The sequence below is a fragment of the Lissotriton helveticus genome, chromosome 1_1 (genome assembly GCF_964261635.1).
Source record: "Lissotriton helveticus chromosome 1_1, aLisHel1.1, whole genome shotgun sequence".
NCBI lineage: Eukaryota > Metazoa > Chordata > Amphibia > Caudata > Salamandridae > Lissotriton > Lissotriton helveticus.
This window is the reverse complement of record NC_136057.1, coordinates 724,664,718-724,690,423: the sequence shown is the minus strand read 5'-3', so window position 1 is coordinate 724,690,423 and position 25,706 is coordinate 724,664,718. Positions and strand designations below refer to the sequence as shown.

General features: G+C 41.7%; 1 protein-coding gene across 2 annotated transcripts in view; it reads right to left on the bottom strand.

Moving 5' to 3' along the window:
• The window catches only part of CSRP2 (cysteine and glycine rich protein 2), a 142,829-nt gene that overhangs the window by 78,363 nt on the left and 38,760 nt on the right, over nt 1–25,706 (bottom strand). For both annotated transcript variants that reach the window (XM_078674255.1, XM_078674256.1), the window contains exon 2: nt 2,524–2,644. In XM_078674255.1, the coding sequence (XP_078530381.1) occupies nt 2,524–2,635 (112 nt within the window). In that variant the 5' untranslated portion in view covers nt 2,636–2,644. The remainder of the gene's footprint in view (nt 1–2,523; nt 2,645–25,706) is intronic.

Genomic DNA, 25,706 nt, shown 5'->3' with positions numbered 1-25,706 from the left:
TTCGCCTCACTCGGAGCAGCCTCCGGATCGGGGCACACAGAGCGGCCGGAGTGCCGCTTCCCAGCACAGATTTCCACGGGGGAGCCCTCAAAATGATCCTCTCACATTCCGGGACCCAAATTGGCGACGGAAATCATTCACTGAGCAGTAGACAGCGTTCCAACGTTCTTAATTGACCTCCGCACGGGCAGAGAGAGTTACGGAGCCGCCATCTCTCTCGGCGTCCAAACCACGCCCCCGTATTATTTAATGTTATTGGAATGTTATGCATTGTATGTTGCAGGGTGAGGGTTTTTATCATGTGGGTATCGTAGGAGTGGGGGAGGAAAAGTCTAGGGGGTCAGGTAATTCGAAGTTTAGAGGTTTTAGTTTTGTACGGCAAAGTGCCAGTTAAATAAAATTGTGATGTGCACCTGTTTCAATAAAGCGGCCTTTTACACACAAATGGTTGTCAGTGTGGCTCGCCCCCTCATCCCTCCCAAGGGGGGCTTGGGGGGCAGTCGAGCACATCGAGGTCTGCCCCCCAGTCAGATTGGGAGGGGGAGGGGGCTGACGGGAGCAGCCATTTTGTGGCTTGGGCTGCCTTTGGAGCAGCCCAATTTTTGAAAAATAGCTCAAGGCTATTTAGTGTAGTGTAGTATCGCGCTTGGCCAGCCACCAATTTAGATTCTGGTGACCTGGTGGCTGGGAGCGCTGTAGTGCAGGTTTTTTACCCCCACCCGCCCTCCCTGGGGTTTTTGGGTTTTCTGGGAGCTTGTTTTGGGGCAGGGTTTTTTCCAATAAGGGCGTGTTTGGAACAGGTGCATAGGGGTTGGTGATCGTTATGCTGTTGCTTGAACAGGTGCTGGCGGAGTTGTTTTTGAAGTTGGCCAAGTTTGGTAGTTTATCGTTAAAGTTTGGGGAGTTGGTGAATAGGAGCGGGGAAAGGTTAAGCAGGTTGGAAGTTTACATTAGAGGTTCGTTAGTTACAGTTACAAGAAGGCAGATAGGATTGGAGGTCTTGGGAGGGTAGGAGTTTGAAATGTTATGTGATTGTATTCTGTATTATTTAATGTTATGCATTGTATGTTGCAGGGTGGGGGTTTTTATCATGTGGGGATCGTAGGGGTGGGGGGAGGAAAAGTCAAGGGGTCAGGTAATTCGATGTTTAGAGAAGTTTTAGTTTTGTAAGGCAAAGTGCCAGCTAAATAAAATTGTGATGCCTTTTACACACACAAATGGTTGTTGGTGTGGCTTGCTATTCATCCTTCCCAAAGCGATAAAGTAGTATTACTCATCTATTCAAATCTTCAAACTACGTGCATAGCTAGAAACCAGGACACAAGTTCACAACTCTTTGCATACAATTTAAACCAGCATGAAAATAATTGCCCCTTTGGTGTGCACTTTACAATTGTCTAAGGATCTTATAAAAGAAGGCTCTTCAATATTAAAACAATAATATTCTTTCAAAGTGATTGAGCCCATTTTAGGATTACAGGCAGTCGCCCCTCAACGCCTACCCCTCCCCACGTTACCCCAGCAGTCAAGCTCGCGTTTCTCGTGGTCACAATATGCCCAATAACACCAGAAGAGCGCCGCGCGACTCTGGCGAGCTGGCAGGCATTGTCCTGCATCCTTCATCAGGCAAGTACTGCTCATGTTTCAGCTAGGCCAGTGTAGAAGGCACCTCAACCTTGGTTACACAACGTGGGGTAGGTACAGACTACATTAAAAAACGAGAGTTTCAAGACTTGGAGGGAAGACCCACCTCATAAGTAAAGGCTGGGACGTGAAAGAAATACACACTGGTAGCCGAGCGCTCCAGGGACAAAGGTAGTAGTTTGTACTTAGTAACCTTAAATAAGTTAACAAAATAAATTGGTCTGCAAAAAAGGAGTCCTCTGAATGAATAACAGTGTGTATACCATTTACAGAAACTATTGGAGATATCCTGCAAAAATGGAAGGTAAAAATATCAACGAGTTATGAATAAAGAGGTACAGGCAGTCTCAGTGCCTGCCATTTAGAGAAACCAGACTAGGTCTACTACTCTACCTAATAATCTTAAAATAAATTTAAAAAATAAATTTTAAACACCCAACCACGCCATTTTGTAGGTACACACCCACAAGACGATTGATGCAGCCTGCTTTCTGCTTAATCTTTAACCAAGCTGCACAGCAACGAGGATGCTGCTATGCAGTATCCCTAAAACCATTGGCGAAGCCAACAGGTCTCAAAGGCAAGACCCATTGGTTTTGCCTTTACTTCAAATATGCTGGCTAGAAAGCAGTGGGTTTACACAGATAAGAAGAGTATTTCGGGAAATATGCCATTATGTTTGCGTGCAACACATTCGTCAGGAACATCATTTCTCTTCAGCACCAAATCGGCTTTCATAGTTGAAGGGCTCCACTGCCCTGAAACTGGGCCTGTGGCCCACCCAATCTCACGTCATGGTTTCCCCCACCGCCTCCCAGGGGGACACTCCAAGCTAGAAATAGATCATACGGGCAATGTAAGAAGCTGAATTTTACTTACTACAAAGAAAACAGCATCGATGATAACTATTCCCATCACATTGTACCTCTTCAGCGTGGTACACGGTCCTGCCACAGGAGCCACATTTGTTACCACCTCCCCAGTTAGGCATTTCTCGTCTCTGTGGAGCAAATACAGAGAACAAAAATTACACCAACGTATTCAACTCATTTTGAAAATTGCACTTTACTCCAGATGTTCTCATGTAGATCATGCTTCGCCTTCACCTTCAATAAGCATGAGCAATACAACAAATAGGTTTGCTATCTGATCTACAAATAGTTGGCAATAGCAGGAAATTAATTGCAGTGAAGGCTCGTGTAATGAATTCGGCAAGGGGTTCAGTTAATGGAAAGAACCCAACACCCAGTTGATGGAGCGAGATAGAAAACAAAATTTTGTTTGAACTCGCAAAGTCACATTTCCATAACATGAATAAAATTATTAATGATTTGTGATATGTCGTGCTAATACAACTTAGATTAAACTTTACACGTGGGGGGACTAACATGTGTGCTCATAAACGTGCATAAATGTTGCATCTTTTTGTTCGTGCAAAATAATAAAATAATTTATTGTTTTCGTTTTTGTCATTACTAATTGCTGCAAACTTAAAAGAAGCATGTGCTTGTTTTGCTTTTCCTTGTCTGTGTGATGTCATTTCTACTATTCTAGGTGCATTTGGGTCTCATGAAGAAACGGAGACTGGTAAATATAAACGCTGCTTTATTTGTTTGCAATGGCTAGGTAACATTTTGATTAATCGGGTGGGTTAATTAATTAGTAAACCATGGGGTGGATACAGAATCTACTTTATTTCTTACATTAATACTTTTCTTGTGTTTGTTTTATACTAGAAAACATAAGTTGCCTGCTTTTGGGCCTAGTCATTTGAACCGCAGAAAAAGAGCTGACATATAATTCTGCAGAAAGTCACGAGACGCCCATTCTGAATTAAAACGTTTATTGAAGCTGCATTCACAAAGCAAAAACTGATGAGCTGACATCATTCTGTCGGACATGGCCAAGGTCGAAAGTGAACATTTTGTCAGTCCTTAACTTGGCATCCGCGGAAGTGTAATGAAAGTCTATGGAAGCTGCGAGGATGACTTAATACATAGTTGCAAACGCAGGAAGCTTCTGGCTTCACGTGGAAGAGACAATGGTCTTTATGAGACATGATTTTATGGAACTTTTTGAGAAACGGGTGACATGTCACTTGTCACTCTCAGCCAATGGGACGTCGAGGATTTCTGAAAACTTTCCTTTGCTAGTTTAGTTAGCGTAGAAAGGTATAAAAAGTCATGCCCTTAGGGTTGGGCTGGCTGCTGCTTTCTGACTTTCCGATGAGGGTGATGTGCTGCTGGACTTTGCGTGGAGCACGTAAGAATCCTCATAGAACTTTACTTTAATTTCTATCTATTTAGCTTAGTTAGGGAATTAGGTTTTAGAAATGCTAAACTTTATATATTTTCTTTAAATTTGATTCACTTGCTTAAATTGTATTTTTCTCATATTTCATTACAATCATGCTTGCTTTAATGCTAATAAAATTCATTTATAAAACTTTCAACTTATATACCATAATTTAGTAAATAAAATCTTACTTTTGACAAACAAGCTGGTCTTGGTTATTCAGAAGTGTAGGTTACTATTAGCTAGATCACGTCGCCTATGGTGGTCATTTAAATGGTTGGGTTTTATTCTAATGACAATATTCTTTCTGTAAATGTATAAATATGTATATAGTTTGTAGATAATGTGTATATAGATTTATTCTGACCACCTGATTCAGTAGGCCCAAAATATATCAGGTTTATAAATGGGTCCATATTTAGTTTAGAATTTTGTTTATAGGTTATGAAGTTGGGTAGCGTAGTTTATGATATATTTTCTATAGCCCGCTGGATCAATTCTCTGGTAGCAGAAATTGATGGTTGCTAAGGGGTAACCAAGGTAATATGTTGGTTGCTAAGGGTTGCGTTATGGTATGGAAATAGGATCGATGTTTTAACACATGTTAAGTTCGTTTTTCGTGCCTATCTGTAAACTATACCGGTATAGATTGTGTGGCGAGAAATTAGTCACGCAAGCCATCTGTTCTGTTTGTAGTGATATCGCCGAGTATCACAAGAGGTATCGCCGTGTACCATAGTGTTGTCGCCGAGCAGCACAGTTTTAGGGCTAGGTCTGAATCTTGTATAGTGAGGGTTTTCTAAGAAATCAAAGCAGCATGAGAATAGGGACAAAGCGCCTTCCATAAAACTCACTGTGATGAGAGTATTAGTTATATCCGAGCTTGAGTGAAGGGTAAAATTAACGTCGGTGCATGATTATCTATAAACAGGTTAGAGTCCTGTACGGGTACATGTTTCATATCTATAAACAGGTGAGAGCCCTGTACGGATAACGTCGTTATTTTGCTAACGGTGCATGATTTCTATAAACAGGTGAGAGTCCTGTACGGATTTCATGTGTGTTCGAAATTAGGGAATTTTCCGTATAAAAGTGCGAGTTTGAATTGTATTTTATGTTCAAGTGGAACTCTTAGAACTTTCACTTCGCGGTGGGTTCAGAGCAAAGCGAGTTCATAATTATACTTGTTAGAAGGGTGGGGTAAGGTTACTCTACTGACAATTGAATATTATCCTTAGTGTGAATAGCGCTGTCTATTCCGAAGTGTGGATACTTGAATGCATGTAAACTATCCTAAATAGTGAAACGAACAGATGTTGTCTTTATAGTCATCGTTAAGAATTAATTTACACTAAAAAAGTGTTCTTAAAATGGCGCTGTGAAAAGATTTTGTGAAGGAGGGGTAAGCGCCAGGAGTGAGAAGCGAGAAACCGCAGCTGCTGTGTACGTCACAGAGCCGCGCTGGGATTGGGTGACCTACGTCACAAGCTGTATTCTGATTGCCTCTTGAGTCTCTGACGGCCTGTGAGCTGATTGGTCGTTCGGAAAAATTCTAAATTTATTGGTTGAGCAGAAAAGTGACGTAGCTCAACTGTCATTGGCTTGTTGGTGTGTTTCGCGCACGGATTGGTTGTTGTACGGAACATCCCGGAAATATTTTACGAACGATTTTGTGAATTAAATTTAACTTTTAAAAATGAGTTATCATTTTAAACATGTTGAGAAAAAGACAACATTATTTCAGAAATTTAAAAATTTATTTTCACCTGACAAGAAAATCGAAACGCGAGGTGGTAAACTACTTCATAAGTATAAAACACCTGCAGCGTACATGGAAGGTGAATACGGATATCATACTGTCCTATGGTTCGACAGTTGGAAACGCTATACTAAAAACGACGGTGTTTTAACTTGGCCTGATGAAGGTTCATTTAATGTAAGAGTTTTAAGAAATTTACGAGAGAAAATGAATGCTCTTGTTCCAAAACCGAGACCAACTCAATTTGAAGCTTTAGTTGAATGGGAAGACGAGATGTATCAGTTACAAAGAGAAGCTAGTGGAATTAAAAGACCTTCTAAAAATCCATCTTGGAAAAGAGAAACTCATGAAGATAGATTGCGAATGTGGAGACAGGGAAACATGAGTGAAGGATTGTATTTAATTCATGAAATGGTAATGGGTACTCCTACAGGGAAATCTATGGAAAGTGAATCTGAGGATGCAGTTATGGAAGAAATATATACAACTGCTAGAAAGAATCAGCCTAATCAGCCTTTGAGACCTCCTAGATCATGGTCTACTCCGGTGGTTTCTACTGAAACTTCACCGAGTGCACCTCCAATTAGTGAAGCTCCTAAACTTTATCCAAATAATTGTGAAATCAATGAAACTCCTAGAAGACCAGAATTCGAGAATGCTCGAAATGAAGGTAGACATTTTACAATGACTCCAAGAGCAAGGGAACCTCCAAAAGATTATGCAAGAGAAACAAGAAATGTTGAAGATGTTGATTATAATGAATATTTAAGATCTAAAGAAGAATTAATTAAAAGAATGACAAAAGGCATGGAAGCTGTCACAGTTCCAGTAACAATTGGTCCTGTTCAGCCTGTATTTGATCAAAAGAATACAAACAAAACTGGATTAACTATTCCTTTAAATACAGAAATTCAAAAGACTGCTGAAAGATTTTATTCAGATTTATCTGAAATAAACACTTCTAAATCGAGAATGCCTGATTTAACCTTTAATGAGGATTTATCTCCAAAAACACCAATGGGTGCTGTATCAGATATAGGGAGTCCGGAAGTCAGGGTAACCACACCAAAACTTGATGTGGCCAAATTAAAAGCGAATATCGAAGAATTAATAATTGGAACAATTGGTCCAGATAGTTTAAATTACTATCGGGATGATGAACTACTGTTCATTTGCAAAAGCATTCAGTGGAAAACGAAAAATAAATATGATCAATTAGAGGATCTAGCTGCAGAACTTGAAATCGATGTAAGTAAACAAAAGAATTTTGCAAAGCATTACAGATTAGACTTTTCAGAAAGTGACATTGAGAGTTTGAACTCAATGGGAAGAATAGTTCACATTAAAGATTTGATTGTCTATATCAAAAAGCTAGGAGAACTGAATAAATGGAGAGTAAAATGGACGAAAAAGAAGGAAGATGAAAGATTGGATAAATTGTCAAAACAATTTCCAATGAGAGAAGTTGCAGGTGGAGGATATGTTCATGTCCCGTGGTCGAGACAGGACATTCTGTTATTTACAAATGACTTTCCAAAATTGAGGGAAAAACCAGTCGAGTGGTACAGGCAAGTTGATAGATTTATCAAAGTGTCAAAAGTTCTGTGGATTGATTTAGATGGATTTTTTGACATTGTAGTTCCATCTGATCTTTGGACAGAATGTAAAATATCTATTAGTTGGCCAAAAGCAGAACCTGAGCGAATTAAAGAAACAGGTGCTCCTAATCCACTTGTAATGGATTTTTATGAAAAAGTAATTGTTTGGATGAAAAACAAAATTCCACCCAAAGAAGTCGATTGGGTTAAAATAGAAAGAACAGAACAGGAAACAAAAGAATCAGTTCATTCTTTTTATGAAAGACTATTGTTAATCTTTAAACAATACAGTGGTTATGAAAAATTAGATGAAAAAGACATGAGTCATTTTATATATAGATTTGTTTATGGATTAAAACCTGAAATTGGAGAAATGATCAGAACTAGTATTGTCGGATGGCAATCACTATCTGTAGATGATATTCTAAGAAAAGCAAAGTATTGCAGCGATGAAATAGAAGTAAAACAGAAGAAGCTGAAGGAGAAAGCCATGTGGGCTCAGGTAAAGGTGGCTGAGCAACAGATTGCCAGCATGGGAAATAAGAACACTAATTTTGTTCAAACTGGAAATACAAACCAGATACAAGGAAAGTTTAAAGGTAATAATTTCCCAAAGAAATTTAGCCCAAAGATAGAAGAGCTGAAGCAAAGATTACCTTGTTTTAATTGTGGCGAAATTGGACATTGGAGGGACGAGTGTCCTCATCCTCCTAAAAACTTAAAGAATCCCTTATTGAATCCACAGATGCAGAATGGTGTTAACCTGCAGCGACAGCTACAGATGCAACAGGGGTTAAACGAATTTAACATTCAGCGACAATTACAGCAACAGCAACAACAACAGGTGAATAATCGTCAAGACCAATTGCCACAACCACCTTTTCCGAATTGTGGGGGAGTTCAAAAATATAATCCAAACGTGGGATTTCAGGGAAGTGAACAGGTAATAAAACCACAAAAACAGCAAAAGCAGCAAAGGGTTCAAATGCAAAATGCTTCACAACAATTTTTATTAGCAGAAAGTCAAGACAGTGACTCTGATGATTATTGCTGACGGTGCCCGAGAGAGGAGGAAGAGTGTGTTGTTGGAGCCACTCTTGAGGTTGACCAGTCTGGTCCTTATGTAAACGGGAAAGTTAATGATGTAGACATCACTTTTCTAGTGGACACTGGTGCTACCCGTTCTACTGTTAGATCAGTGGAAATTGAAAACCTACCTCTCTCTGGGGATACCATCCAAGTTGTGGGAGTAAGTAATCAGCAAATTAAAACAGATTTAACTGATCCAGTACCAGTTGAAATTGGAAATTACAGAGACAAACACAGATTTGTGGTTTGTAATAGTAGTCCAGTAAATCTATTAGGCAGAGACATCCTATGTAAAATGAATTGCAGAATATATTGTTCTCCTGATGGAGTTGAGTTACAAACAATGGAGGAAGATGGTTTATACAGGATGACAATGATGATGATGGAAGCAGAAGAAACAAAATTGTTTCCTGCTTTTGAAGAAAAGGATTTACCTGAAGAGCTAAAAGAAACAGTGAAATCTGAAATATGGGATTTTACTGGGAATGAGATGGGTCTAATGAAAAATGTAGATCCTGTGAAAATTGCATTGAAACAGGGAATAGAATTTCCAAACACTCCACAATATAAAATGAAAACAGAAACAATTGAAGGTATTACACCTATAATTGAAAAATTAATCAAGCAAGGTGTATTAAAGGAAATGAAGAGTAGCTCTTGTAATTCACCAATTATGGGAGTTAAAAAGTCTAACGGAACATTTAGGATCGTACAAGATTTGAGAAAGGTTAATCAAATTGTCGTTCCATGTTGTCCTGTGGTTCCAAATCCAGCAGTAATTCTATTTCAGATTCCACATGATGCTGAATGGTACACAGTTATTGACCTTTGCAATGCATTCTTTACTGTTCCCTTACATCCAGACAGTTATGAAATCTTTGCTTTCAGATTCCAAGGTAAGACCCTCGGATGGACAAGAATCCCTCAGGGCTATACAGAAAGTCCTTCAATCTTTAATGAATTGTTAAAAAGATCATTAGAAGATTTAGACTTACCAGGTAGGTCTACGTTGGTGCAGTATATTGATGATTTGTTAATAGCTGCGAAGACAAGAGAAAATTGTGTAAGAGACACAATAATTCTGTTAAATCGCCTTGCAGAAGAAGGACATAAAGTGTCCCCAGCAAAACTACAGTTTTGCAAACAAGAAGTAAAATATCTTGGTCACAGAATTGCAAAAGGAAAAAGACAAGTAACAATAGAGAGAATAAAAATGATTCAAGCAATGTTACCGCCAAGAACACAAAGACAGGTCAGAATGTTCCTGGGAATGGTAGGTTACTGTCGACAATGGATAAGTGGATTTTCAGTAATTGCAAAACCACTACAAAGACTGACCAAATCGGATGTAAAAGATCCAATTATTCTCAATGATGCTGAGATGGAATCTTTTGAGAACCTGAAAAAGAGCTTATGTCAAGCTCCTGCTTTAGGTATGCCAAATTATGAGAAAGATTTTGAACTGTATTGCAGTGAGAGAGAAGGATGTGCATTATCTGTATTAATTCAGAGACATGGAAATTTAAAGAAACCTATTGCATACTTCTCTGCAGTTCTTGATCCAATTGCAAAAGCATTACCAGGTTGTTTGAAAGCAGTTGCAGCTACAAGTATCAGCCTCGAACAAAGTGAAGGAATCATTATGGGATTTCCTGTGAAAGTTTTTGTGCCTCATTCGGTTGAAATATTACTGACAAGAGGTAAGACTCAACATTTAACAAGTAGCAGATTGACAAAGTATGAGAAAATCATACTGGGAGCTGATAATGTTTCGATTTCAAGATGTTTGAATCTGAATCCTTCTACATTACTGCCTGATTCTGAAATTGTTGATGACATTGAGACAGAACATGAATGTTTAGATGTCATGGAATTCTGCACTAAACCAAGAAAAGACATCAAAGACAGACTTTTGTCTGAATCGGATTTTGTCTACTTTGTAGATGGCTCATGCTTAAGATCCGAAGGAGGTGTCTTGAAAGCTTCATACTCAGTTTGTACAGTTGTAGATGTTGAAGAAGCATCATGTCTTGAAGGAGTTCGTTCAGCACAAGTGGCTGAATTGATTGCTTTAATTCGTGCATGTGAAATATCAAAGGATATAAGAGTTACCATCATTACTGATAGTCAGTATGGGTACGGAGTTGTGCATGATTATGGACAACTCTGGTCACAGAGAGGATACATGACATCAACAGGATCACCAATTAAAAATGCAGTTTTCATTAGAAGATTAATTGAAGCAATACAATTGCCAAAAGAAATTGCCATTGTCAAGTGTGCAGCGCACACTAGAGGAACTGATTATATTTCCAAGGGAAATGCCTTCGCAGACGAAACAGCAAAGTACTGCGCAAGGAAAAATTATTCATACAATCGGGAGAGGAGTAAAGAAACTGATTCAAATTCATTAATGCTAACAACTGTTGTAGAAACATGGAATGAGATTAGAGATTTACAAAACGAAGCAGATGATGAAGAAAAAGACCTATGGTTAAGATCAGATTGTAGACCACGTGAAGAAGATGGAGTGTGGGTTTACAAAGATGGCAGAGTAGTCTTACCAAATTGCTTGATTGCTGACATGGCCAGATTATATCATGGTCCTGCACATCTAGGAAGAGATTCTATGGTCAGACTTTTTAGAGAAACATGGTTCAATACCAAATTTAGAACCATTGCTGAATCTTTTTGTCAAAGGTGTTTGTCATGCCAACAAATGAATCCAAACAGAAAATCAGTGGTGGGGACAGGAATAATTGGTCGAGAGGGTGGTCCCTTTACCAGGTTACAAATGGATTTCATTGAAATGCCCTTACACAACTGTTTGAAATATGTACTTGTAATTGTATGCTTATTCTCAAGATGGGTAGAGGCTTTCCCTACACGACATTGTGATTCAATTACAGTAGCAAAACTATTGCTCAGAGAAATCATCCCAAGGTACGGTTTTCCAGTTACTATTGAGAGTGATGGAGGAAGCCATTTTGATAACAAACTGATGAAGTTAATTTGTGAAGCTTTGAGCATTGAGCAGAAAATACACTGTGCATACAGACCAGAGGCATCAGGTGTAGTTGAACAAATAAATGGAACAATCAAAAACAGAATTGGAAAAATGTGTCTTGAAACAGGTATTAAGTGGACTGATGCTCTTCCACTTGTTTTGATGTCAATAAGAAGTACACCAGATAAAAAGACAGGTTTGAGTCCTCATGAAATTTTAATGGGAAGAGTTATGAGGCAAGCTTTTGTACCTGTAGGTAAACTGTTGAGCATAAATGACAGTGCAATTTTGGATTACTGTAAAAGGTTATCTGATATGGTAACTTCTGTGTCTAATCAGGTGGGAACTGAAGCTCAATCAAATGAAAAAGTTTTGACTCATGATCTGAGACCTGGCGATTGGGTCAGAACGAAAGTACATCGGAGAAGGAATTGTCTAGCTCCTAGATGGCAGAAACCTAGGCAGATAATCTTGATCACTACTAATGCTGTAAAGTGCAGAGGATTGAAGCGTTGGATTCATCCTAGTCATACTATTCCAGTACCAACTCCTGAGAGTTCTGACGTTGAAAGTGATACCACAGATGATTCTGATTCTGAAGCAGAAGGCGAAACAGAAGGTGAAGTAATTCCAGATTCTGAAGATCGACAAGAAAGTCGACATCTGGAAACTGTACCAGTGAATGGAAATCTGACAAGAAAAGACTTAGAAATAATTGAAATAGATTCTGAAGGTGAAGAGAATCTGTTAAAAGGAAAGATAACTGAAGATTCGGTTGTCTCTATTGAAGACAAAGAAGCTGAACCAAAAGAAGTTTCAGACCAGGAGAGTATCGAAAGGCAGAGAACAAACTCTGAAGTAAGGAACAAAAATCCGAAATCTGGGAAGTTAGAGGTAATTGAGGAAGAGGAGGAGAACGAATTACCGAGTACCAGTGATGGAAAACAAAGTGAAGTTCCTGAAGGAGTGAAATTGCCGAATAGAGAAGTTCCTGAGTCAATTGAAATTTCAGACTACGAAACTGAAGAAAGTGACGTGGAAGGTGGAAGTGAAAACGGAAAGAAAAGGACTTGGAAGTCAGAATCAAATAATTCTGAACCAAAGAAGAAGTACGTGAGAAAAGCAGACTACTGGCCAGGTGGAAGATTGAGAGTAAGATTGATCAAAAAGCCAATAGAACAAGTAGAGGAAATAAGTAGTCAAAAGAGTCCAGGAAAAGAAGTTGGAGTTGGAAGAAAAATTGAAGTGATATCAAGAAAAGGGAAGAGAATAATAAGACCAAACCAGAAATACAAGTCTCCTGAGTGGACTTACTTAGTAATTCCACCTGTTATTGACATATATGATAGTAGTGAAGAAGAAAACGAAATACAAGAAATTAGTGACAATGATTGAAGTACAGAATTATTAAATTGGCAAAAGGCTGAAGAAAATTTGTTAGTTGACACAAGGTCGAAGAAAAACTGTTTAGTTGAAGAAAACTTATGTATGACATAAGGTCGAAGAAATCTTGTTTAGGGTTATAAAAGAAAAATATATTTTAAAAGGGGGGTATATATAAATTTTAAAATTTATTTTTATTTTTGAGGCTAAAACTAACCTAAAAATGCCTTATGTTAAGGAGAGCACTTCAAAGTGTTCTGTTTTTAAAAGATGCTGTAAGATGACTCTGGTATGTCTGCTCATTTTAGTTCTGCTCTGGTTGGTACTAGCTGTGATTATCCCTTTAGAAATGAATAGAGAATTACACAAAGTTAACATAACAAACAAAGCTCTGGTTAGCCAAACTAAACATAGTACATCTGCAAAAGTTATTGATCATCAGCCTAACATTCATCAAGATAAATCAATAGGTGATTTTTCAAGTAATACATTCACAAAACTATTGAGTGAATATGTAAAGGTAATGGATGCAAAAGACTGCTATGTCTGTGTTAAGTTACCTGCTTCTGTTTCTGAGGGAGTAACATATAATATGCTTCCTCTCACTTATGCTGTAACATGTAGTGTATTAACTAGTTTATTTTATCAAACTGGTCGTTTAGAATATTACTATTCAAATTATGATGAAATTTTTGCTAATGTTAAGATTGACAATGCTTTAAATAAGCATAAGAAAGCAAAACAAATGAGAGAATATTTCCTTGTTACTAACGAACTTACTTATGAGTATGCTTACAAGAATAATCTAACATGTAAATTAAGTGCTGAAGGAAAGAAATTTTTTAATATGGTTGAGGAGAGAAGAGCAATTTATAAGAGGAACGAATTAGTCAAGCAGACTAAAACTGCTTTCTGGCAGAAAGAGGATGAGCAATTAAATGGCAAAATGCTTGAAAATATTGCAATTCACATAGACAAACCAGTTAGTGGAAAACTTTGCATTAGAAGAGATAATACACTTTTTGATAATTATTTTGTAGGTGCAAGTAACTGTGAAGATACTTATCAGATTATGGGAGGTTGGGGATTTAAAGGTGGAAAAGATCCTATCTTTCCTGGGATTTATTTTGTTTGTGGTGACAAAGCCTACTACAACCTTCCAGACCATTGGTATGGAACTTGTTATGTGGGAATTGTTTTTCCTAAAGTGTTTCATGTTGACAGAGATTCAGAAGGATTGTTTAAAATTCATAATTATGTAAATAGAGCTAAAAGAGAAACTTTTACCGAAGTTCTGGGAGATATTTTTCAAGCTGTAATACCTTTTGTTGGTATAACCCTAAATGCAGGGAGAATCAGAAAATTGTCCACTATAGTTGATAGATTATCAACTGACACTGCTGATGGATTTCAATTAGTGAATGTTGAAGTTATTGCAATTAGATCCATGGTAATTCAAGATCGTCTTGCTTTAGACATACTCCTAGCAAAAGAGGGAGGAGTCTGTGGCATTTTACATGTCCAACATTGCTGTACATATATACCTGATGAAAGTAAGAATATTGAAATGTATATTAAGAATATTACACAAATGCATTCAGAGATAATTCCTTTAGAAGAAGAAGATTTTACAGGGAAACTTTCAAAAAGGTTTCAAGCAATTAAAAACTGGTTTCATAATATCGGAAGTTCAATTCTTGGCAAGATTCTGGCACCTTTGATTATAATAGTATTCATTTTTATTTTGACCAAACTAGGTTGTTTGTTACATAAAAGAAAGAAACAGTTGAAAGAAAAGAAAAGAATCTATAAACTCAGAAAAGAAGAAGAAAGGGAGATTGAATTACAGGAGTTACATAGAGAGCGTCATGTTAATTGCAAAGATTATGCAGAAACAGACTTTTAGGTTTACTGATACAAATGAATTTGAATCGATTTCTTAAAAATTTAATTTACCAAAATTTTGAGTGCTGGTGTGGTGATTTGTTAATCACCAGATGAGGGAGTTGATGGAGCGAGATAGAAAACAAAATTTTGTTTGAACTCGCAAAGTCACATTTCCATAACATGAATAAAATTATTAATGATTTGTGATATGTCGTGCTAATACAACTTAGATTAAACTTTACACGTGGGGGGACTAACATGTGTGCTCATGAACGTGCATAAATGTTGCATCTTTTTGTTCGTGCAAAATAATAAAATAATTTATTGTTTTCGTTTTTGTCATTACTAATTGCTGCAAACTTAAAAGAAGCATGTGCTTGTTTTGCTTTTCCTTGTCTGTGTGATGTCATTTCTACTATTCTAGGTGCATTTGGGTCTCATGAAGAAACGGAGACTGGTAAATATAAACGCTGCTTTATTTGTTTGCAATGGCTAGGTAACATTTTGATTAATCGGGTGGGTTAATTAATTAGTAAACCATGGGGTGGATACAGAATCTACTTTATTTCTTACATTAATACTTTTCTTGTGTTTGTTTTATACTAGAAAACATAAGTTGCCTGCTTTTGGGCCTAGTCATTTGAACCGCAGAAAAAGAGCTGACATATAATTCTGCAGAAAGTCACGAGACGCCCATTCTGAATTAAAACGTTTATTGAAGCTGCATTCACAAAGCAAAAACTGATGAGCTGACATCATTCTGTCGGACATGGCCAAGGTCGAAAGTGAACATTTTGTCAGTCCTTAACTTGGCATCCGCGGAAGTGTAATGAAAGTCTATGGAAGCTGCGAGGATGACTTAATACATAGTTGCAAACGCAGGAAGCTTCTGGCTTCACGTGGAAGAGACAATGGTCTTTATGAGACATGATTTTATGGAACTTTTTGAGAAACGGGTGACATGTCACTTGTCACTCTCAGCCAATGGGACGTCGAGGATTTCTGAAAACTTTCCTTTGCTAGTTTAGTTAGCGTAGAAAGGTATAAAAAGTCATGCCCTTAGGGTTGGGCTGGCTGCTGCTTTCTGACTTTCCGATGAGGGTGATGTGCTGCTGGACTTTGCGTGGAGCACGTAAGAATCCTCATAGAACTTTACTTTAATTTCTATCTATTTAGCTTATTTAGGGAATTAGGTTTTAGAAATGCTAAACTTTATATATTTTCTTTAAATTTGATTCACTTGCTTAAATTGTATTTTTCTCATATTTCATTACAATCATGCTTGCTTTAATGCTAATAAAATTCATTTATAAAACTTTCAACTTATATACCATAATTTAGTAAATAAAATCTTACTTTTGACAAACAAGCTGGTCTTGGTTATTCAGAAGTGTAGGTTACTATTAGCTAGATCACGTCGCCTATGGTGGTCATTTAAATGGTTGGGTTTTATTCTAATGACAATATTCTTTCTGTAAATGTATAAATATGTATATAGTTTGTAGATAATGTGTATATAGATTTATTCTGACCACCTGATTCAGTAGGCCCAAAATATATCAGGTTTATAAATGGGTCCATATTTAGTTTAGAATTTTGTTTATAGGTTATGAAGTTGGGTAGCGTAGTTTATGATATATTTTCTATAGCCCGCTGGATCACAACCCCATCTGATCACACAATTTCTGTGACTGATTGCAATGGAAGATCAGATGATCCGCAAACTCTGTAAAGAGATACTTCCTTGTTAAGTAACACTAACGGGACAACACCAGAGTCACAGGTCACCGCTGAGATGGTCTTGTCACCAGAGGCAGGAACAGACGACGGAGGACCCCATGAGTGGAGGTCGGTTTACACTGCTCGAGTTCTTATGCACCTATCACCCCTCCACAATGCATTGGTTAGTAGAGCTACAATTTGTAACCACAGGAGATCCTGCTTGTACCGATGATAGGATTATATACAAGTTACTTCTTGTATACCAGAATTCTGCCCTGAAGTATAAATGTATCCGTATGCTTATGTGGTCTTATATATCGAACAACCTGTCCATGCCAAGATTGTGTTCGAGTGGTATGCTTTTGGTTTTTATGCTCTAAACAATAAAAATAAAATTAAAATAAATTTTAAAAAAAACTCTGTAAAGAGATTCGGGTCCTTCAACACTAGAAGCGGAGCTAAAGCCACACCTATGCACTGGGCAAGTCAGATAACTGAATCTTTAAACAAAATAAATATATAAATAAACCACCTCACCTAAATTATTACAGCAATCTAAGGGCAGCGGAAATACGTTCTTAAGAAAGGTATTACATATTTGAGTGAATTAAAAAAGTGTACAAGTCGATGTTTATGTTCTTGCTGCTTTCTTCCGTAGAAGTACTGTTGTTTTATTAACAGATCCACCAGAATGCATCATTAGTAACCTAACCTCATTTATGAAACTGAACAGGACTCAACACGAAATGACTGGACGAATGCGTGACTTTAGGAAAAGGATGCCACCCTTCTAGGCATGGCAATCATGAAATAATGTTCATGTTTTTTAAATAAGACTGATGGGAAAAAACTGGAAAGGGTTTACAGTCAAACTCAAGGTTCTACAGACTGTTTTGCTCCATGTATACAAAATCTTCGTTTAATTTTGCAGTTCTAAATTTGTAATGGTCTCCACATCACAGTAGGCACACCTCGAGTCATGTAAGCATTGCGTTGAAGAGACTGCTTCTTGAAGGATGCCCCTCAAGACGTTTTCTCTGTATGGATTAGCAGCACAGAGAATATTTGTGATATAATTTGAGGCCAATACTAACCTATGTACAGTATGAATCATGTGCTCAAAGCAAATCCTTTTTGTATAAAAGATCTCTTTAACAAACATGAATTAATTCTTAGTGAGCACTAGCTCAAATAACTGTAGGATGAACTCTATAGGCGAACCATAATCAGTGCTGTTGAGTTCTAGTATAGTTAATATGTCTGCATTTTGGGAGATGATTGTGTACAATATCTTAGGTCTCTGCATCAACAGTGACTAAGATATCGCTCCCAGTTAAATTACATATGTGAGCTAACATTATGGCACCCACCCCCCTTACCTGCTGGTTTGAGGTTATCTTTGTATTGTTGCCTGGAGCCAATAAGGCCATATTCTCTCATTTTGGCATTTTGAACGCTGTATAGTTGTGTTGTTTCTCCAACTCGCTCACTGTTTTCAAAACCTAGATTCGCTGCTGGAACAAAGGTAGATAGCAGGTGAAGTCCGGTATTCTTTTTTCGTACCTGATCTCTGACAACTTAGCCTAACTCTCAAATGAGGATGTCAATTTCGTCATGGATCGATGTGTATGTAGATATACTGCAAACAGGAAAGGATGTTCTCAGCAGAATGGGCTTCCTCAGGTCTGTCTAGAGTTACCAACGATACACACATTTTCAAAGATGGATAAGACCTGGCCAAAGGGGTGGTCTTGGATTCAAGATTAAACGTTTTCAAGTAGATTGTTCTTTAATTTCACTAGGAAAAGATGGCGGCACCGATCCTATGGATGACTCACGCCATTTTGTTTAGTTCTTTAGACAAAGCTCCGTAGCTGCACCAGATCTAAATTGAGTTATCCAATCCAATTACACAATGGCTTATTGCAGTTTACATATATGACGGTATAAGGACTATGAAAGATTCACACATTTTTGTTTATATACTTGGATAAAGTTTCATGGCACTATTACCATAAAACGAGTGTAACCGACTTGATTACACAATGGCTGGGGGCTGGTAATAAATTAACTGCAGTGTCCATAAGTGGTGCCAATATTCGGTGCCACCTTATATGAGCATTCTATAGCACAGTTTTTGACATCTATAAATGCTCAACGAATGGATTGTGTATAAATATCTGTTAGAAGCGGCTGTCTCTAGTTGGCAGAGGTATACACTTCTGACAAATAGGGACACACCTTTTCCAGTCAGGGCAAGGGGATCACACACTTAGATAACCCCTGCTCACCCCCTTGGTAGCTTGGCAAAGCAGACAGGCTTATCTCAGAGGCAGTGTGTTAAGCATTTATGACCACATACAGTAATAAAGTGAATACACTACAAATGGACATGACACAGTAGTATTATAAAAATAAGAATGTTTATATAAGGCTTAGCACAAGACCAAATAACGACAAAAATATACCACAATCTCAATAAATACTCTTGGAAGGAAAAATAACAGTTCAAGTGTAGTTTCTTCTTAGCACAAAGTCTTTAGTAACAAAAGCAACTCTTCTTTAAAACACAGTTCTTGGCAACAGTGTAACCCACACGGGAGTCACACGACGTCGAGGCAAAGTTAATCCAAAGGTTCGGCGTCGACCGCGAGGAGCGCTACGTCGAGCCCGGAGTCACACAGACCCCCACAACACAGTACCTTGGAAAAGTGAAGCACACTATGATCAGCGGCGTCGAAATGTCCGGCGTCGCGTCTTCGGCGTCGATCGAGCCTCGGAGTCGGAGCGATCTGCAGGCAGGAGCAGCACTCACGAGGCGAAGCAGGATACGGCGTCGATGTCTATGGTGATGTTGCAAGAGTGAGCAGCGCTCACGACGTCGAGAGGGCTCGGTGTCTATGCGATCAGCGGCGGCGTCGACACGGGGTCACTTGGAGATGGAGCCGAACTCGCTACTCACTGGCGTCGCAACTGGCGTCGATCGGGCCCGGCGGCCGGCGTCAAAGGTGCGGGACACGGGAGCTGCACTCACGATGTCGAGCTGGATTCGGCGGCGTCGAGATTGCTGGATTCTTCAGAGGTGCTGGATTTTCAGGTTCCAGCAACAAGCACTTTCAGCAAATAAATGAAGTCCTTTGACCCTGTGACTTCAACAGGAGACTGGCACTCTTCCAGTCCTTGGAGATTTTCCTTGGCAAAGCTTGAGAGTACACACTCAGTTCCTCTCTCCTGGTTCCTTGGCAAAAATAAAGATTTAACTGCAGGATTCCCCCAACAAACAGCACACTGGCAGAAGGGGTAGGCAAGTCCTTGGATCAGCAGGCTTCTTGTCCTTGGTTCAGGTTTCCTTGTCAGAAGTGATCTAAATTCTTGGTTCAGGGGTCCTTCTCTTATACCCCTTTTTGGCTTTGATCCCTTTGTCCATGCAGGGGAATTTCCCCCCATCCTGGGTTTGTTGTGGGTGTTGCCAGGCTGAGGCACCTGGCCCATTCACTGTGCAGGGCAGAGTCTTCAGCCGCCCAGCAGGAGCAGAGCCAGCATTGTCACTGGCAGGGGCAGGGCCATCAGTCGCCCGGTAGGAGGTGGGGCCAGGATCGTCCCTGGCAGGCACAGAGCCATCAGTCGCCTGGCAGGAGGTGGAACCAGAATTGTCTCAGGCAGGGCAGGCTATCAAGTGCTACTCTTCCCCTACTCTCAATGCAAATGCCCCACTCACCCCACACGGACTCATTCAGACCTCTGGAGCCACCCAGCTCCTGTCACACGCACACCAAACCAGCAGAGACCAGTAGATAGTCAGACAAGAAAATAGCCACTTTCTAAAAGTGCTATTTTCAAACACAGAGTCTAAAAACCATCCACCCAAACGGATGCGTTATTAAACCCTGAGTTCAGGGATACCAAACTCGATATTGCACCATGCTCCCCGAGCCCGCTAGGATTATAGCATTAATAATCCTGGCAGCCCATTCTAACTTATGGAGAGCAGGTTACCTTACAATAGTGAAAAACGAATATGGCTGTAATTCACTATTAGGACATGCCAACCTTGTCAGGCTTGTCCTACCTTATGCTTACAATGCACCCTACCCGTGGGCCTACCATAGGGGTGACTAGCATGTAGTTAAGGGAAGGTTTAGGGACTGGCAAGTAGGTGTACTTGCGCAGTCAGTGTGACAGTACCAGACTGCACATAGGCCTAGCAATGGCAGACCTTCAGACATACTTTTACTAGGCCGCTTTTGTGGGTGGCACAACACGTGCTGCAAGCCCACTAGCGGCATTTGTATTTACAAGCCCTGGCACTCCTGGTGCACTCTACTAGGGACTGACAGTAAACCAAATAAGCCAAACATGGAATCCAATCAATACATCAATTTCACATAGGGAGCACTTGCACTGTGGCACTGATCAGCAGTGGCACAGTGCCCAAAGCAATATACCAGCAAAAACATCGTAAACAGAGGAGGCAAACAGAAAAAAATGGAGGGGAGACTCACGCCAATGATGCCAGGTCTAACACGTGTCCCCTACAGCTGAAATGTGGGGAGAACTACCCTTAGTCCTCATCACTAAGGCGGAAAAATCTGGACAGACCATCAGCATTGGCGTGATCTGTACCAGGGCGGTGTTCCACCGTGAAGTCCATCCCCTGTAGGGAAATGGACCACCTCAACAGCTTGGGATTCTCCCCCCTCATCTACATCAACCATCTGAGGGGCCTGTGGTCTGTCTGAACCCGGAAGTGAGTCCCAAACAGGTAGGGTCTTAGCTTCTTCAGCGCCCAGACCACAGCAAATGCTTCGCGCTCTATCGCACTCCACCTCTGTTCCCTGGGAAGTAACTTCCTACTGATGAAGGCTACAGGTAAGTCTCGGCCCTCTTCATTCACCTGAGTTAGAACAGCCCCCACGCCATGCTCTGAAGCGTCCGTCTGGACAACAAATTCTTTAGAAAAGTCGGGTGCCTGGAGTATAGGTGCTGTGCACATTGCAGTTTTCAGGGTGTCAAAGGCCGTCTGACAGGCGTCAGTCCAGATCACAAGTCTTGGCTGCTTCCTGGAAGTCAGCGAAGTCAAGGGGTGCACAATGTTACCATAATCCTTGACAAACCTCCTGTAGTAACCCGTGAGACCTAGGAAGGCTCTCACCCGAGTCTGGGTTTTGGGCGGTGCCCAAGCCAGGATGGTATCAATCTTGGGTTGTAGGGGGGCCACCTTGCCGCTCCCTACTTGGTGCCCCAAGTACACCACTGAACCTGCCCAATCTGGCACTTACTGGCTTTGATTGTGAGGCCTGCACTGCGCAGGGCCAACAACACTTCCTGAAGGTGGCGCAAGTGTTCCTCCCAGCTGGCGCTGAACACTGCGATGTCGTCCAGGTAGGCGGCACTGAAATCCTCTAGTCCAGCCAATACCTGGTTGACCAACCTCTGGAAGGTGGCAGGGGCATTCTTCATCCCAAAGGGCATAACCCGGAACTGGTAGTGCCCATCTGGTGTGGAGAATGCTGACCTCTCCTTTGCCCCATCAGTCAAGGCGATCTGCCAGTACCCAGACGTTAGATCAAACGTACTAAGGTACCGGGCAGCCCCTAACCGATCTATGAGCTCATCAGCTCTGGGGATGGGGTACGCGTCAGTCTTGGTGACTGAATTGAGTCTTCGGTAATCCACACAGAACCGAAGTTCTGGTGAAGCACCAGGCGCTGCAGCCTTCGGGACCAAGACCACTGGGCTGGCCCAAGGACTGCTAGAGGACTCAACCACCCCTAAGGCAAACATTTTGGAGACCTCCTCCTTGATGTATGCTCTGACCTTGTCAGTCACTCTGTAGGCCTTGTGCTTCACAGGAGTGCTGTCCCCGGTATCCACATCATGGACACACCGCTGAGTGACACCAGGAATCAAGGAGAACAGATCAGGGAATTGTCCCAACAGTTGGCGACAATCTTGCTGCTGTTCAGGGGTCAGTGTGTCAGAGAGGACAACACCATCCACTGACCCATCTTGCTCTTTAGCATACAGGAGGTCAGGAAGAGGCTCACTCTCCTCCTCCATTCCAGCATCTGTAGCTAGGAGCATGCCATTTGAACCTTTCTAAGTGGGGCTTTAAACGGTTGACATGCAGGACCCGCAAGGGGTTCCTGGGAGACTTCAAGTCCACCATGTAGGTGAAATCGCTCTTTTTCTCCACAACCTCAAACGGTTCAGTCCACCTGTCCTTGAGCGCACAAGGTTCCACAGGGGACATGACCCAAACTTTCTGTCCAGGCTGAAGCTCCACCAGAGTGGCATTCCGGTCGTACCACCGCTTCATCTCTTCCTGGCTGGCCTCCAGATTTGCCTGAGCAAGATCTCTGAAGCGCCTAGTCTGGTTCCTAAAGGCCAGCATGTAACTGTATACATCCTGGGGAGGATTCCTGGGAGATTGCTCCCAGCCTTCTTTGACCAGACTCAAAGGTCCTCTTACTGGGTGTCCATACAAAAGCTCAAAGGGGCTGAACCCTAGAGATTTCTGTGGCACCTCATGGTAAGCAAACAGCAGGCATGGCAAGAGGACGTCCCATTTACGCCTCATTGGTTCTTCAAGACCCATAATCATGCCTTTAAGGGTACGGTTGAATCTCTCAACCAACCCATTACCTTGTGGGTGGTAAGGAGTGGTGAACTTGTAGGTTACCCCACACTCCTTCCACAGAGACTTCATATAATTGGAAATGAAGTTGGTGCCCCGGTCTGACACCACCTCTCTGGGGAACCCCATCATCAGTGCCCGTCCCACCACGGGGGCCGTCACTGTCCTGAGAGGGATAGCTTTCGGGTACCGTGTGGCATGGTCCACCAAGACCAGGATGAACCTGTTGCCCAGAGCTGTCTTGGGGTCCAGGGGCCCAACAATTGTCAATCCCCACCCGGTCAAAGGGGGTACTGACCACGGGAAAAGGTTGGAGGGGAGCCTTCTGCTTCCGCCCGCTTTTCCCACTTGCCTGGCAAGTTTGACAGGTTTTGCAATGGATATCTGTATCCCTTCTCATCTGAGGCCAATAAAAATGGGTGACAAGCCTGTCATAAGTCTTGTCCTGCCCCAGATGTCCAGCTAAAGGAACGTCATGAGCCAAACCCAGTAGGAAGGCTCTGAAGCGCTGGGATACCACCAGCACACGGGCTGACCCAGGCTCAGCAGCCTTAGGCTTGCTATACAGGAGATCGTTCTCCCAGTAGACCAAATGTGACCCTGACTGATCACCTGTTGTCTGGGCTGAGGCCTTCTGCCTCATACCCACAAGAGAAGGGCACACTTTCTGTTCAGCACAAAATTCTTCCCTGGAGGGACCACCATCCTGCTGCCAGTGGGTCAGCTCGGGCAGGTCTCCCAGTTCAGCTACTTGTTCACCTGTGGGTTCCAGGGCATCCCCCTCAAGGTCTGCCTCCTCCTGGACCACGGGAACTATGGGGGACGGTTTCCTGTGCCCCCTGCCTCTTCTCTTCACAGCTGGGTCCTGGGCCATCCTTTCAGGCTCCGGGGCCCCATCAACACCCTTACTGGCTGTCATCGATCGAGTGGTTGCACACACCCACTCTGGCACACCCAACATTTTCAAATGTGTCTCCCTCTCCACCCTAGTCCAGGGGGAGGTCTCCAAATCATTGCCCAGGAGACAATCAACTGGCATGGCGGGCCTTACAGAAACCTGAAGAGTACCTGAAACTCTCCCCCATTCAAAGGGAACCTGAGCTACCTCACACTCTCTCTGGGAGTTGTCAGCAGCTATCACAGGGTAGAATGCGTGGGGAACCACCTGCTCTCTGGACACCAAGTGACACTTGACAGCTGTTACACTCGCTCCGGTGTCTCTGAGAGCTTCCACTCTATGGCCATTAATGGTCACCCACTGCCTATATTTCTTAGTGTTACTAGGCAGAGGGGGTGGAGGGGCCATTTCCATGTCTCCTAAAGAGACCAGGGACATCTCTGCGGGACCCTCCCCACCAGGGGCAACCATCTCCTCCCCTCCCAGGGCTACACTCGCCAACTCACGGGGGGGGTGCACGAGGTGGTGCATTAGAGTTTTTCAGGGGACACTGTGGATCATAATAACGGTGTCCCACCTGCTTACAAACATAGCAGGTCATTGGGCCCCTATGAACAGGTTTACCAGTCGGGGCCTCTGGCTTCTTCACAGGGGGAGGCTGGGAACCCTTCCCTTGGGGATTACTTTGGGGCCCTTTCTGGAACTCCCTATGTTTACCCTTGCCCCCCCCCCACTCTTCTGCTGGGGACCCTGCCCACCTTTGGCTGAGTCTCCCACTGGACCCTTGTGGACCCTGGTACTGACCCAGCGGTCCGCCTCTTCAGCAAGTTTTCTAGGGTTAGATATCTTGCTATCAATAAGGTGCTGGCGCAGCTCTGGAAAACAGTTATTAGACAAGTGCTCCCAAGCAAACAAATCATAGAGAGCATCATAACTTTCCACTTTGCTGCCCTTTACCCAACCATCCATGGCTCTGCAAAAAAATGACACATATTCAACCCACGTAGTACCAGGCAACTTCTTACATTCTCTAAAGGTTTGTCTGTACTTTTCTGGGGTTAGGCCATACCTTGACATTAAAGCATCTTTCATATGAGTATAAGACATCCTATCCTCCACAGGAATGTCCAACAGGGTATCTCTTCCCTCATTCACAAAGCGACCCCACAACCCCGCTCCCCAATCCTTTTCAGGGACCCGGTGGGCCAACAATGCTAACTCATATGCTTTAAACCATTGACCAATATCCTCATGCTTCTGAAAATCTTTGATCACATCTTTGGGAAAATAAAACCTACTTTCTGCAGGCACAGATGGGATGCTGCCACCAGAGGGATTCAATTCTAAATTCTTAGCTTTGAGCTCCATGTCCCTCACCATTTTCTCACGCTCAAAAGCTAATTTTTCTCTTTCAAACTCCAACCTTTTGATCTCCATATCAGCTTCTCTCCTGCCTCTTGCATTCTCTATTTCCAACTGCCCATCTATCTTAAGTGTTGCCATTTCCATATTGTATGCTCGCTCCTTCGCCCTTTCTTCTCTTTCTTCAGGAGAAAGACCTTTGGAGGAAACACTGCTGCCGGGAGGGGATACAGGCCCATTCACAGGCACTTCCTCCTCCCCTTCCCCCTGTCGGTACCACCACCGGATCAGAGGGATCTCTGGCCTCTGACCAGGCCTCCAATGCTTTGAGATATTCTGCTTTCTTGGAGAGGCCTGGAGTAGGGACTTTCAACTGCTCGCAAAAGTGCTCCCGTTGCTTTCTGTTGTATTTCTTTATCTTCTTC